The following is a 16,148-nucleotide window of genomic DNA, read 5'->3' as shown; positions in this document are numbered from 1 at the left end:
ATTTATAGCAATTTACTCCGAATTTGAAGTTCAAAACCTCCCACCATAATGCAGCTCAATATATATATATTGGAAAACTCAGTTTTCACTTCCTTTTGCCAATCATAGTCTAATTCAACCTTCAATAGTATGTCTATCAATGCTTGAGAGGGGAAATTCAGACAAACGTACGCAATAAATTGTTTACCCCATCTGAAAGGGGAAATCAATCAAGGAAAGCGTCCTGAAACTTGGAGCCACACTAGACTCTACAGACAGTGCCACACCTAGTCAACGTGACAAAATATCGACATGCCTTCAATTCAACTTTACGTCTACGTGCAATTCCCACACCATGTGGTTCTAAACCACTATTTCTAGTTTTGGCTAGGCATAACATTTACAAATCAATCATAAATATATTGTTTCTGGTGAATACTCAATCATAGAGGATGGGTTGTTCACGGAGACAAGCAAGCAAAAGATAAATTGAGAAAGTAACTTTCACACATTCATTTTCTTCTTCTACACGCTTCTGCCGATTTTTCTGCATTGATTTTTCCTTTAACTTAGTCAATTCATAAGTAAAAAATAAACAAGAGTGTGCAGTGAGAAAATAAGAGTATGTGAAAACCACTTCCCTAGATTAATTAATAAACCCAACTCATGATGGGATCTCTCATTCATATTGTTTAAAATAACAAATATACATGATCACCATAATTCTCCCTTCATTAACCAATTTATATGATGGACATATAGTGCAAAGTAACTCTCCTTCCTCTTCTCAAAATATGATTTAATTTCATGATATTATTCTAGTAAATACCTCCTATTGAGGTACAAGATCTAATTAAAGTTTTAAAAAGGAGAAATAGTAATTGCAAAAACCATCTACTATGCAATTACAATAGACTCCACTAATTACATAATTCTACTTTTCTCACCATGTATCTTTCTTCATAGAATGGATGGAAGGTTATATATATAAAAGTAAAAAAAAATATTGAAAAAAAGATAAAGAAACTAATTAACTGTTTTTTCTTTTCTTTTTACTACGTTCTATAGTCTATAGAAGTTTGATATACTAATCAATAAAGAGAAGTGGTTGATTAATTCCCTAACAGCCCCCGAAGTCTCTAATGGAGAAAGAAGAAGAAGTCTTGTCGGGCATATTGTTTCCACCACCACCACCAGCGTGACGGAGCCCTAGAGTGAGTGACACGTCACCAGCTGCCGTGGTGGTCCCGAAGCTTATAAGCGTCGTAGAAGAATCGATATTACTACTATTTTGATGATCATGATGAGCTGCAATATTTGCATTAGCCGAGGTGGTCCCGTAACTTCGACCCGTGTCATCGGAAGCTGCGGGGGGGAAGCACTGGTACGCAGGAGGAGCCACCGCAGTGGAGGTGGTGGTGGCCATCATAGGGTGGTGCTGCTGCTGCTGATGCCTATTGATTGCTACGAGTGAAGGGTCGTTTTCAGAGGCATTGATATCGGATCTTTTGCTTGCTGGCGAATTTGTTGTAGTTGTTGTCGTTGTCGTTGTAGGCGTTGGAGTTTGTGCAGCGAGGCCAGCATTGTTGTTACGTTCTCTCTCTTGATCTGCTGCTGCACTAGTAGCTCCTCCTACTCCTCCCTGTCCTACTTCTTCTTCTTCATTGGCTTCTTGCTGGTACATCTCTTCCACCATGGGTTTCCACAACCGAACCCTAGCATTTATGAACCAATTTGAGACCTGCATTCAAAACCAAAACACTTTATTTTTAGGTCATGCATCAAAGTTATAAATAAAAATTAATCCATCTCTCAATTTCATAACAGTCAAACCACGGGTCTACATTATGAGAAGAATTTATATAGAAAGGGTTCACCACCAGCGTGTCATCCCGTTTCAATAGAACATAATAAGTTTCTCAATACATGCCATTGCCTTATTGAATAGAGAAACCACGTGGTAATAAATCATTTTATGTAACTTGTTCTCACTATCACTGCTTCTTGATCATTATATATGATGCCAATATCTTGCTTAGAAACTTAGCAAGCATGTGAAATTACAACCCTAAGTGTGGTGGGCAATCTGGCAATAAAAATATTTATTTTGGCAGGATAAGAAAATAAAATTTACATCTTTTTTCTCTATATAAAGTTGAGAGAAAAACTATATAACTATAAATTTTGACACGTTATAAGATTTTTGTAACCAATGAAAGCCACATTTTTTTTGTCAAATAAACCAGATTGAAGTGAAGAAAAAAAAACATAATAAATGCAAAAGATACTACTACGTAACATTGCTAAAGTTTACGATGTTTAATGACCTAGCTAATGATGAAACAAGAGATGAAGTTGCCATAGTTAATTAAAGATTATGAATAGCTTTGATTTCCTATGACCAATTTAAGTGGGAACATTTATTTTGTCTTTTAACTTAAGGTTCTTAAATGATAAGATGTGGTAGGGAAGGTGTCATTTGGTATGAGTGTGTGTGAGAGAGAGAGCGCGCGAGAGAACCAAAGCTGCAAACTCTCATGTCTCATCTGTTATGTACTTGCATGGCAAAGCCTTTATTGTCTGCTGGTGTGGGGTTGGTTTTCACTGTTATCAGAAGTTATGTCAAGGAGTTAAAAGAATCCACAGTTAAAAGAAGAAAGAAAGAGGCAGAGAAAACACATTGTCTTTTTTCAATAGAGAAGCGTAGAAACCCGGATAAATAAAATCCAATCCCATGTAAGTCCTTCTGAACCTACTGCTGGTCCCTTCCCTCCCATCTCGTCTTTCTACCTAGTTACCTATCATTTCTTTCTTCTTCGTTAGCACGATGGTCTATACATATGCATGTTTATATACAGGAGCCTTTTCATAGCAGGGTTTCCGTTATAATGTGGCAGAAATGAAATGATATTTAAATATCATGTAGGGACAATGAATTTAACTATAAGACCCTCGTATATTGAAGAAAAAAATGGACGAAAAAGAGAAATATATATGAGGTAATGTCTAGTGAATACATAGTCTGTATAAGAGCATCTTCAAAAGAAGTACCCAGGTTAAATTCGATATGCCACGTAGGAAAAATGCATCTTCAACGATCTAGCAACCCAATTTACAAGGTCAGTTCCTACTTCTTCAAGTTATCAAATTGGGCCGTGCAATATTTTATTTGAAAGTATTATTTGGTAAAAACTTTGAAAATAAATTTTTTTTTTTTTTGGGTCAAACGATAGATTTTTGTTAGATTAGATGTTAAATTAGTTACCAACAGAATTTGAACCCACACCATCATGTAAGGACTTAACACCTTTTTACTATTATAGTAAAGGGTCACTTGCAAGTTTGAAAATAAATTTGAGCTCCACCAAATAAGATAAAGTCAAGTTTTAAATATTTTTAAATGAAAGATGAAATTTGAAGAGTTAATTGGAAAGACAAATTTTTAAAGAAAACTAATGAAAAGGGTTTGAAAACTTTGAGTTTTAACGATAATGATAAAATAAATGGTAAAGTGAATAGTATCAGAATTGATTTTTTAGTGTCAAAATATAATTTTTTATTAAAATAAACAGTACCGAAAAATTTTCGTTAAAATTCATAATTTTTAAAGCAGCATAAAAGTGTTAAATGGATCAGCAAAGGAAACTTTTAAACATAAGTTTCCTTTTGAGATGCTTTACTTACTGTTCAAGATGAAGCCAAAACTAAAATAATTACCTGATTTCTGGACAGACCAGTCTGTCGAGCCAACAGATGCTTATCAGCATCGCTTGGATACCTGAGAAAGAGACCAGAAATGAAATGACATCAGAGTCCTTGTCTGAACAGTATAAAGAGTCTCACATCCTCCTCACACCCCTAAGCCTATATGAGGTTAAAAAATATTTCTCCTTTCGCTCTCTGCATGGGCGTGAGAATCTAAGACAAGAAGATATCCAGTCTCGATCGATCGCTACCTAGCTCAGCTCATCTGCGCTGTACCTGGACTGTACCACCACAACAACAAGACGTAACAGACTAGCTACCACGTACAATCTCCTCTCTTTTCTCTTTCTCTCTAACCTTTTTATACAAGACAATGTGTTTTCCAAGAAAGAGAGAGAGATAATGCTTTAGTGAATTAATGCATTACTTTTTCCCCAGCTTTTGGCTGACCATGCAACATCCCAGGACACTGCGTATAATTACGACCCCCTTTTAACAGTAATCAGAATAGACCTGTACGTAGCTTGACTTAATTATTTAACTAATTAATAAAGTGCATGGCAACCCCGCTCTGATGGTACGTATCATATATCAAAGACTTACGTTACTTCGACTCGTTTCGACCAAACAAAACATTACTTAGACTAATATAAGTAATGTTTCAATACTATACTTGTGTTTTGAACTAAAAATCAACCTGATCAACAGTCCAACAGCAGAATAAAAAGCCTATCATGCAAGAGAGCATTTCCATATATTATATCTCTAGTAATGATATCTCGACATAGAACTAACTATGTTGCTGAGGTACAATCTGATACAGATGTGGCTCACATGGCGCATGCTTTTATATTAAAAAATGCATCAATGTAGTCAGTTTTGTGTGTTAAAATATTATTATTATCTTTGACAGAGTGTTTACTTGATTGTGTGCATTAAAATAAGAGTCTCCTAAGTAATAGTTGATGGTCATTTTCACAATTATATATCATAATATGAAGTAAAGCTAAAAGAGTATGGTAAAAGGTAACGCACGGGTGAAGAAAATGCTCAAAAAGCCAGGCTCTCAAGATGTTGACTGAGCGTTCCGGCAGGCCTCGTTGGGGCCTCCAAGCTTCTTGTTCCATCATGCCCATTTGATGAAATGCTCTTTGCTGCCTTAGGCTTTGCTCTAGCAGCTTCAGCCTCGGGGTCTCTCCTTTTGTTATTCCTGAGGTCCCCGCACCATCTTTCTCTCCAATTAGCTCACAGCTGTGCTTCAACTGTGCCGTGATCGCATCCTTTAGGCATCGAAAATGCCGTGACATGGCCTTTTGTGCTAGAGCTGTGTACGGCACCGCTGCTCCGAAACCCATCACCAGATCGAATGCGTTTACCACCATTTGCATTTGTTCGCAGTAGTGATTGTACCTTCGATCCACCTGCAATCATGAACATGTAATCAATATTAACTATACATGTACGTATTCAATGCAAATGTCTGAATTACTAGCAAGTCACAATCTCTTGAGGCCTTAAATGTTCACATTTTTAAGAAGTTGGAGTGATTTGATGGCTTGAAATAAATGTAGAAAACAACCAAATAAATTAAATAATGTAAAACGTGCGACATAATTTAAAGATTCATGTTCACGGTTAATTAATCTTCCTCCTCAACCAAAAAAAAGTTTTGACCAAAGAAGGCAACATGTTGATAACTAAGCAACTTTAGAAGCAGATAAGAAGTCTAAATCATGTTAGATTAGAGAAGGTAGTTACGAAGTGTAACAAAAGAAAACTAGAAGATGACTAAAACAAGAAAGATTGAGTACGAGAAAATTAAAACATGAGATATGAGTGCAACAGTCAGATCAAATGAGAGAGAGAGAGAGAGGGTCTTCTTATTCTCAGAGTATTATAAGCCTAAAAAATATTGAGAAGGATGGTTTTGATCTTGATTAAAGAAGAGAACAAATGCATATATCAAATTAGTGGTACAACAAAAAAATTGGTTGGTAATGGCAACTATAAGAATATCTTTGGTATATACAAAATTGACACACTTACTCATCCAATTTATAATAGAACTAAAACGGAAATAAAAACAGGGTCAACTAAGTTATAATATCAATAGATTGCCCAAGAAATTACTATGAACAGTATGATCATAAACTAGAAAGGCACTGATATTCATAACTGCCTTCCTATACGTAATATGATGATGTGAAGCTAAGTATAAACCATTTCGATCAGTGAAATATATTATCATTTTAATTTAGTGTTTAAACCATAGACTAGCTACCCTCGACCCTATGAAAGAGAAGAAAAGCCCTACTACACCAGCCGGCTTTTTTACCTATTTTTTTAAAGAAATACATTTTTTTTAAATAATTGTAAGTGGCCGGAATTTTCTATGTTTGTCCGGTGACTTGGGAGAAAAAAAAATTTGGGGTCCTTAATAAAAAAGCAGAAGTCTTTGGGGGAGAGAGAGAGAGAGAGATTACATGCCTCATCAAGCATGGACAATAGTTTGACTTTCCTTCGTTGATGTTCAATCCTATCAGCGGCTGACAACGGATGCACATCCTTTGATGAAGATGAAGAGGTACCACCATCACCGCCACCACCACTAGCCGGATTAGAACTAGGGTTTGTGGTGGTGTTCTGCCTACCACTTGTACTGCCACCAAACTTGTTCTTCTTGAGCTGACCCCTCCCCACACTGCAAAACTCTTCCAACAATTCTTGGGCAGCCTTCACATACTTGGAGTTCCTCAACACGTTCACAACTCCGAAGGACGATGACGACCCGAAACTGACGTGATGACCGCCTACAACGCCGCCTTGCTGCAAACTATGCAATGCCTGATGATGATGGGAACCCAAATTCTTATACTGAGGATTAGACCCTTGATGTTGATGATCTCCTTGATTATTGTAATACAGCAAGCCACTCGCACTATCTGATCCCATCCTGAATTCCTCAGCCTTTGCTGCCTCCAAGTGCTGCAAAGAAGTTGATAGAGACAATGAAAGTCCTTGGCCTTCCACAACCCCACCAATTTCACCACCGCCGCCAGCGGTATTGCCTTCTGCTTCATGGCTTTGATGACTCTCAGGGACCCAAGTGAATTGACCAAAGCCCCCTCCACCGGATGCGGCAGCAAACCCTTGGAGTGAATTGGTGGTGGTGGAAGGGTTTGGAAGCAACATGTGAAGGGTGGAAGAAGTGGTGTGAGAAGGAGGAGGAGAAGGCGATCTTGGTTGTGATGGGTTCATTAGAAAAAGCTGCATGGCTGCCGCTGAGTCTGCATTAATTGTTGAAATCTGATGATGGTGCTGATTTTTTGAATCTCCCAATGGTCCCAATCCACCACCACCCACTCTTCCGTACCAGTCAGCCGCAGCAGACACTGCTGCAGCCTGCTGCGGCCGAGGTATCACCCGATAATTGGCTGACATTGGATGCTCTAGCAGTTCGGCGGCCCCAACAGGGCCACCGCCTGGAGGGTAATTGAACATCTCAGACAACATCCCAGCGGTTTCGTATGCTGGGAGGCCACTGGATTCTTCCTCGTTTAGGCCAGCCAGTGGCGGCGGGGGAGGGGTTTCGAAGCCTTGCACCCTCAGCTTTTCCCTCCTGATCTGCTGTGCCAAGTGGTGTTGCTGCTGCTGCTGCTGTTGTTCTTGGTGAGTTGTCATAGCCGATCTCTCGAAGCCATTGGAGAAGGTGAAGATGCCTTGGTGGTAGTCTTGGGACATAGAATTAGGAGGATTGGAGTAGTTTTCTGAATCAATTGAGTGGTGACGGTGATGAAGATTACCCTTTGGTGGCGGTGGTGGGAGTGGCGGTAAAGTTACTATGCCCATATCATAAAACTAGTACTGATCTTCTTCCTCATCATTTTTATCTCTCTCTCCCTCCCCTTGTTGGTTTTATAGTCACTTCCCTCTCTTTTCACACTTGATTTACTGTTCAATTCAGCATGAATTTGTCAGACACAAGCAAATAACAAACAATACCCATCATGGAAGAGTACTTTGAGTACTCATTAATTCATCAAGCTGATTAAATATATCACTATGAGAAGAATTATTATAAACAATATATATATATATATATATATATATAGAGAGAGAGAGAGAGAGAGAGAGAGAGAGAGAGAGAGAGAGAAATGATAAAATGGTTACTACTACCCTTTGTTGTTGGTGTCTTTTTTAATTTTTGTGTTCTCTTTTCATCTATACTTATCATTTTCAGCTTTGTTCATCATCATCAAGTATATTTATATACATAGATATATATACCTCGAGGAGTTGCAGAGTATGAAAGGATGTAAAGCTCTCAGACATCGTTTTCCCTTCTGTGGTATTGAAAGCTTCTTGAATTCCTCTCTCTCTCTCTCTCTCTCTCTCTCTCTCTTGTTTGTGTTGTCGCTCTGTTTGTCGTCTCTGTCTTTCTCTTTCTCTCCTTTTCTTTCTCCTTTTTTGCTCTTTGCAGTGATTGTTTATGCAATCACCTTCAACCCTTCTGGAAAAAAAAGAGGCGATAGCAAGAGAGGGAGTATATGGTTGCTAATATAAAAATGAAAATGCTGGCTTTCTTTCGGAGACTCCTCACTATTTAATATATCTCTCTCTAATTAACCAACAAACGCAGATATAGCTTATTAGCTCCAAGAGAGAGAAACAAACAAAAAGGAGAAAGAGAAGCAGTCGCTGTTGTTCTTCTTCATCGACTCTTCTTTTCCACACCATTATTTTATATTTATTTATGCTTCTATTCGCCTAATACTTTTTAAAATCATTAATATCATTACATATCAAACCAAGTTGGGAAAAAGAAAAGACATTCTCCAGATCTCTTCTTTCAAAACTCTCGCATCAAGTGATCTGGATTCTTAAAATTTGATTAAATGGTTAAAATTATTATAAATTTAAAAAGAAACATTTGTTTTTAACCGTTAGATCAAAATTTCAAGAATCCAAATCACTTAATTCAAAGGCTTTAATGGAATAGATCCGGAGAGGATCTCTTTCCGGAAAACAGGATGAAATTAATTCATTTAACTTTTGTTTCCAATGACCCTAATGTCCTCACCTTGGAATGCAGTGGTTGAGGTTACTTTCGTCCACTAAAAAAGTGGAATCATGGTTGTTAGGGAAATTGGTATAAATAATTATTTATCAAATTCTTGTTAAAATGATTTGTTTTTTAATATGTTGTCGGTATTTAATTGATATATCGACAATATAAGATTATTATGTTGTTGATCATTATGTTATGAAGATTTGATCAATATTTTAAGTTTGATGGGTTGGAGCAATTGAAAATTTATTTTTGATTAGTTTGGCAACTTTCCTTATGTTTTATGTTGATTAGAGTTAGACTATTTTGTCAGAGTATATGTTTTAGGGATGTGTTGTTCACATACTATTTTTTACTTCACATATACATGTTCTATTGCACATAAATTTGAGTCTTCTTTCTTGCAAATTATAGTATATTAAAACATGCTTCAAAAATAAAAAATAAAAAATAAAACACAAAATTTATAAGGGTTTTCTAGTTATTTTATGTATTTTTTTACATGACTAGAATACCCTTTTTAGATGTCGGCTACTATTGTCATTTGATTGTGGTTTTTTTTTTTGGGGGGGGGGTGGGGGGTGTGGGTTTCTTTTGGAAACCAACGCAAACTACGGAATAAAATAAAGATAAGGTGAGTAGAAAGTCATCTCAACGATCCAAACTCCCACCATCCCTTGATATGTCCAAATGACCATGATACCCATGTCAATCATTATCTTGCGTAGGCAAGGATCATTAGTTTGGTAGGAGCATTTTGGTCACTTTGAGTGATAGACCAATGCATTAATAACCCAACCATAGTAAGAGATCGATAGATGCACATATAAAACTTAGTGAAGAAGAAAGTGAACAATGGCACCAGTTTACTATCATATGGTGTCTCGTGCAAAAATATAAAGAATTGTGTCAATATTTTTTACATATTTACGTATTATTGATACGAAACACTACTATAACGGTAAGCTTGTACTATACAAGTTGTTTTCTCAAAACAAAGAGGAAGATATCGGTTTTATTAATACAGAAATCGTGCACGCAAAGGATGGGTGGCACGTGCGAGAAGTTGGGTAATTTTGGGTCTGACAATCACACTTAACCGCTTCATGGGATTGGCAATGTCAAGATGGCAAATTCGATTACTGTTTTGGCGTGACCCTTGATCTTCACAGGTGTTATCTGTGCTTTATACTTTTTGGTGTGAAGACTAAAGAGAAGTATTATCATGTCTCATGCACTACATATCTATTCATACATATGTGTGTGTGTGTATACTTCGTGTTGTCAAATTATTAATTTGAATTCTATGTTGCGTTGCGTTATATTTGAAAGTGAAATTTTGAGTAAAAATGTTTCGGAAACCCTAAAATTGGGAATGCCAATACTGATTTGTAAGGAGTGGAATTCCTTAGAGCAACTCTACTGTTGCAAAGGCCCCCTTAGGGAAAGTCACTATTGAATAGCCTCCAATGAACAGTAACTGCCTTTTGCATTTCCACCCCTACACTGAATAGCCCTGACAATAGGCAATAAAATATTAGTATTTTTTATTTTATAAAATAATACAAAATAATTTTATTTGTAATTTCGGATATGATTTTTAATCGGTTTCGTTGTACCACGTGTCATTAAATAAGAAATTACAACCCAAAGTATTTGAGAAAATATAAAATTATGGTGTAAGTTGGAAGATAATGATAACATATTTATAGAAAAATTAATTTTTTTTTCGGATTTTTTTATTAATTTTTTTACTTTTTTTTTATAATTAATTTTTTACATTTTTATTAATATTTTATATTTTAATTAATTTATATATTGTGGTTGACATCAGCCATTCATCACTTGGGCCTCAGGCTCTCGGGCTGTGGATTCGCGCCTGGCCTGTCCATCGGGCTTTCCCTTAACCCCGTTGCCTGCAAGGGCTGGAACTGATTGCTGGGGCTATTGCCTCATTTCTGTCGCCTGTCCATCGTGCCAAATACACCGGTGGACTTGCTCTTAGAAGGAGATAGGAAATAGAAAAGGGTGAATCGAAATCAACATTTTTTCAACCAAAACGGGCCTCGAATTGTTAACGATGAAAAGTCAAATTTATTTCCTGCAAGGGTATTTCAATAATCAAGTTAGTTCTAATTCTGATTTTTTATTTAATAAACACTTTGTTAGAATTTAGCCTTATTTATTACGCTTTTTAGTTAAAATGGTCTCTAAGATTGGCATAACTCTTCACTTTGATCCTTGAGTTTTGAAATTGATAGAAGTGATCCTTAACTTTGTCCACCGTCAATCATTTTGGTCATTCCGTGAAAAACCTCTGTAAATAAAGAGAAAATGACAAAAATACCCTCAATTTAATTAGCAATGAGCCAAAATGATTTGAAAAATATTGAGGGTGTTTTTGTCATTTTCTCCTTATTTAACAGATTTTTCATGGAAGGACCAAAGTGGTTGATGGTGGACAAACTCAATGATCAATTTTATCAAATTTAAATCTCGAGGACCAAAGTGAGGAGTTATGCCACTCACATGGACCATTTTGGCTAAAATGTCTCTTTATTATTCTGATTTTTGATAAAATAGTAAACACTTTAATGAGAATCATGTTTCCCCTTCATGCTTACTCTAATTCTTTCATAGTAAATATACTCTTACATTATGTTTGGATGAAGGAAATAAACTTGGAATTTGGGTAGAAGTAGGAATTTATAAATTGGCATACACCAATTCCCTTGTTTGGATTCATAAACATAGAAATTTAGAATTTTAGAGTAAAAAAAAAAAAAAGGGAATTTGGGACCTTCAATTCCCAAGTTTAAATTCCATGTAAATATGTGTCATTTCTCAATTTCTATGATTAAGAGTTTAAAAATAAAAAATTCCGTATTTTAGGTTAACCAAACAAGAAAATTTACAAATTCTAGAAAATAAAATCCCATCATTTCAATTTCTATCATTTTAAAATTCTTTAGTAATCTTAAATTTTTTTTATCCAAACATAATGTTACTTCATTATTTCGATTTCATAATTAACAAATGTCAAAAGGAAAATTCATTACTTTTTTAAGATGTAGCATTATTATTATTCCGATTTCGGAAGCTTCCCGCTGATCACAGACTCAGTAGTATAGGCACCACCGTCACGGTAAGCCATTGCGATTCCAACTCCACCGATAACTTAAATGTCATCATTGATCGTGGAAGGGATTTCAGGGGTTTGGGGATAAGTTCACGAGCTAAGGCAAACCTGTAAAATCTATGTTTCAATAACTGATGGATGATTACTAATGATATTTTGAGTAAGTTTCGTGCGTAATTTTAATCAATACGTGAATTTAAAAATACATAGTGAGTCTTTAAGCAAGGATGTGCCTTCAGTACATTAGAGACAAAAATTTACATCTACAATGATTCTCTTTCCAACTTCCAGATTCAACAAACGATCCCATAGAATACTTTTTTTGTTGTCCTATATGTGGTGTCCTTCTTTAGGCATGTATTCATGACATAAAACTTGAACAGTTTGATAGAGAGATGTTCTAGTCGTTTAGAACATGTTTGCATGTTGGTGAAACCAATAAGTTATAAATTTCTTTCAATAGCAACTTAGCAAAGCATGCGGTTTTAATTTGGCATGTGAGGGTGCTTTTCGTCTGATGTTGCCATCCAAAACGTGTGTTTATTTCGGCTAATTTTTCTTTTTACTGACCAAATGCTTATTATAATCCGAAATCCAATATCTTTGTTTCCTTTATCCTGGGAGTTCTGTTCCCAATGATTTTCCATGCATATGATTAATCAGTTCATGCTAAAAGTGATGACTAAACTTTAAATTAGACAGATACGCCAAAGCTAGTACAAAGCTAGCTAAATGTAGTAATGTTAGGGAGACTATCTGTTTAAATTAAATTTTGTAAATCATATGAAGTAGTTGTTGATGATTAGATTATTACTTAAATATTGATTAATATGTTTATTTTCTATTAGTAGCATATCACATAATTTGTAAATTTAGTCTAAAAAATTAGACTATGAGCATTAATAGGCTATTTTTTTTTTCAAAAACACTGCACTTATCACAATATTTTATCGTTTTCGATAAATAAGATAAAGGTGATTAGTATTCTTTCTCACGCAAAACACACAGACTCTGCTTTAATATAAGAAATGGGAGTAAGAAGTACATCTCCAATTTGACTTCATTAATTTTGGCCAAAAATAAAATAAAGAGAAGAAGAAGAACTTAGATTTTGAATATCAAAGCTGTTGTCTTTTAGGTGCAGCACAACAATCTGAAGAGCTACTTTCTGAATGCTTATTTGAGAGTGTTTTTATTGAAGTGATTTGATTCATTGGTGTTTTTGGTAATTTAAAAGTTTAATTAAAAATCCTTTAAGTTATTTTGGCCTTCTCATAAGTCATAACAACTCTCAAACGATGTTTATCAATTAAACTCAGGGCACACAGAAGATTTATAGTGATTGGATTGCGCCAAAAATTTTGATTTCAAAGTTGGGACATTTTTAAGCTACTTGTTCAATTACTTAAAGGGAATTGTTATTAGTACTCCAAAAATCTCATTCTACACTCCAAACTTTCTATATTGGGAAAGAAAAATACATTTATAAGAAGTGTAGAATAAGATTTTTGGAGTGCCAATAACACTTCCCTTACTTAAATTGTTGATATAACTTTTTTTTTTTCCTTTTCTACAAATGTAGCGTTAGTATGTTAAATTGTTAAAAGTTAGGAAGAGAGATCAGTGGAGATCAAACATGCACCAGATACATAGGCATTACATTGTCAACATAATTGGCTAAAACCATTTCTCTCTAGTTTTAAGACATTCTTAATTGTATTAATTAAGTTTCATCCAATAAAACTTGTTTCTTATTCCTTCAAATGAAAGTAGCTAGCTTGTATTCTAATTCAAATTACAATGGAAAACGTCGGAACTGTTCTCTGAATTTCTTACTACAAAATTTAGACGACTTAAAATATACTTAACACTCAGTAAGTAGAAGATTAAAAAGTTTCTTTTCCAACTGCGAACCGGATTGATAATTGACACCCCAACTAGCTAGCTTCTCCTCCCACCTGTCGTCCTTTGGGGTGATGTCACGTGAATCCACCTTCCCTCTCCTATTCCCTCACACGCTTGATTTATTGTGTGCATGGTTGATACCCTAGCCCTACTTCCTCATCAATAAAAAAAAGACCCCAATCATTCATCAAGTCACGTGCCAAAGTCGGCTATGCACGCGTACATGTACTTTAATATATATTTACTACCATATCATACTTAAATCCTACATGTTTAATGTTTTACTTGCATGCAACTTGCCGGTTGCCATACCTAAATGCACCACTTTTGTCCTCTCAATTTGCTTTATTCTCTTAAGTTCACGTTCAAGTGGTAAAGGGTAAGAGGAAGACTGGAGAGAATAGAAGCCACCCCTTTGCATAGGTGGTTGTGCAAGATTAAGGGTTGGTTATGGTTATGGTTCTGGCTTTAGTTTTGGCTTTGCTTTTGTTTTACAAGAAAAACAATATCAACCGCAAACCCTCTTGGCCATCCAACAACCACATTGAATCGAAAAAAGAGTGTGTTGACAATTGAAAATAAAAAGGAAGAATTCTAATTAGTTCGGATAGCAAGAATCTTGTGATCAATTACATAAGATAAGTAAGAGCATCTCATACATTACGGATGTTCCTAAACTTGCATATGTAGAGAGTTGAGTAATTAACCACAATCTAAGAGATATGTTCGTTTAATCTTATGACAGGGGCTTCGATTATATATGCCTACATTTGTTTAATCTTATGACATGGCTTCGATTATATTTGAACCTACAATAATATCAATTATTCGACTGTAAAACATTTCAATATCAATTATAAACTTTCTTCAGCAACAACATTGAATTCGAAATTATTGGAAATTTGATAAAATTGAGCTGACTCTAACCATTTATACTTGTGAGACTTACAAAATAGGAATTTCCAAGATCAATTTGATGCAAGTTGAGGTTCTACAATAAAACCGACCTCTCACTAGGGGTTAATTTCTGAGTCAAATACTTGGACAACACAAATTAGGTGACGTGGAGAATATGTGGCTATTGGGATTTACATGTGGATCAACATGTGCTCTGATACCATGAAAGAACTTAAGGTTCCACCATAAAATCAATTGATAATAAGATGAGTGGCCCAACTCCTTATAAACTCTTGCAAAATTTAGTCCTTCACCAATGTAGGACTCTTTGTCCTTTCACATTCTCACACAATTTAAACGTGCATACGTGCTTGATCCTTGCAAGCTAGATAGCGCATCTTTTAATATAAGAAATATTACTATACCATCAATATAAGCGACTGCTTAGTAACTAATATCTTGTAAAAGAGAAATATAAATTTTTGGTTGGCTTTAACTAAGCTTTTTTTCGATCTCATTTCAAGCAACAACCTAAAAAATACGCCCATTTTTCACAACAAGCACACTCTAACATGATAACATCAAGCACCTAATATTGTTTTCATGATGGAGAAAAGCTAGCATCGTTTGACAGAGCTCCTCCAACTACACTGTACCAGCTTATCCAATTAAACCTTGGAGCTACTTAATTGTAAGGGACCAAAATTTATGTGATGTGTGTGTATCCTCACTTGAAGCACATTCTGTCTAAAACATATATACCCCACAAGTTCATCATCATGTATATATACATACATATAAGCATCTCTTGCTAGCTAGCTCATTCATGAACTATGTATATATTCATGCTGTTATTAATATAATGAAAAAGAGTGATCGATTCATCACGTACGCAGGTTGATCATGCGTGCACACTGCACATCAATATGTATATATAATGTAACAAAAAATGTGGAAGTTCAGAATGTGTATGTTGCTCACATCTTTTAATTATTTTAGGCAAGATTTAATTTGTCTATCACATTAACTAGCTTGTCGAGCCATAATGCATGCATGTGTTATTATTTGCAATTTCTTGATATATACGTAACGCAAGGTGAGCAGTGTGATTCAGATTGATTGTTTCTGGCTCTAAAATGAAACTTTTCTCTTGGTATTATATGTGACGATGTGGAACAACTCTCTACATTCACATATTATATGTTGTGATAAATTAATTAAGAAAGTTTGAACAGTGTCTAAGTAAGAAAGTTTGATAAGTTTGATCGGTGTACGTGGTCCAATATCCTAGTAGATAGAGTGTTGGATTTCTATCCATGCGTCTTGAGTTCGAAACTCCCCTCTAAATTATTGTAATAATTTCTAACTCTTCCCCTTCCCTTAATAATAATAATAATAATAATAATAATAATAATAATAATAATAATAAAAAGAAGGGATTTTCCATCACATTAA

The 16,148-nt window shown here is 35.3% G+C and overlaps 1 protein-coding gene across 2 annotated transcripts; it reads right to left on the bottom strand.

Moving 5' to 3' along the window:
* Positions 1-926: 926 nt before the first annotated feature.
* LOC137748536 (BEL1-like homeodomain protein 4) lies at positions 927-8,367 on the bottom strand. 2 transcript variants are annotated; one of them, XM_068488703.1, is made up of 5 exons: positions 7,972-8,367; positions 6,172-7,635; positions 4,720-5,105; positions 3,697-3,757; positions 927-1,720 (listed from the first exon to the last, which is right to left on the bottom strand). In XM_068488703.1, the coding sequence occupies exons 2-5, from the start codon at positions 7,531-7,533 to the stop codon at positions 1,100-1,102; spliced, it is 2,430 nt and encodes an 809-aa protein (XP_068344804.1). In that variant the 5' UTR covers positions 7,534-7,635; positions 7,972-8,367; the 3' UTR covers positions 927-1,099. The 2 variants fall into 2 exon arrangements, with proteins under 2 accessions (XP_068344804.1, XP_068344805.1); XM_068488704.1 differs by lacking the exon at positions 7,972-8,367 and adding an exon at positions 7,861-7,914.
* Positions 8,368-16,148: the final 7,781 nt, after the last annotated feature.

The sequence above is a fragment of the Pyrus communis genome, chromosome 10 (assembly GCF_963583255.1).
Source record: "Pyrus communis chromosome 10, drPyrComm1.1, whole genome shotgun sequence".
In the NCBI taxonomy this organism is placed as follows: Eukaryota; Viridiplantae; Streptophyta; class Magnoliopsida; order Rosales; family Rosaceae; genus Pyrus; species Pyrus communis.
The sequence above is the reverse complement of the archived record's forward strand: the minus strand, read 5'-3'. Positions and strand labels throughout refer to the sequence as shown.

Excerpts from the sequence above, each read along its gene's own strand:
- LOC137748536 (XM_068488703.1), bottom strand. The coding sequence starts at position 7,533 with ATGGGCATAGTAACTTTACCGCCACTCCCACCACCGCCACCAAAGGGT. Across the intron at positions 3,758-4,719 it reads TTTGAGCATTTTCTTCACCC|GTATCCAAGCGATGCTGATA; the intron begins GTGCGTTACCTT and ends TCTCTTTCTCAG. Across the intron at positions 1,721-3,696 it reads CTGGTCTGTCCAGAAATCAG|GTCTCAAATTGGTTCATAAA; the intron begins GTAATTATTTTA and ends TTTTGAATGCAG.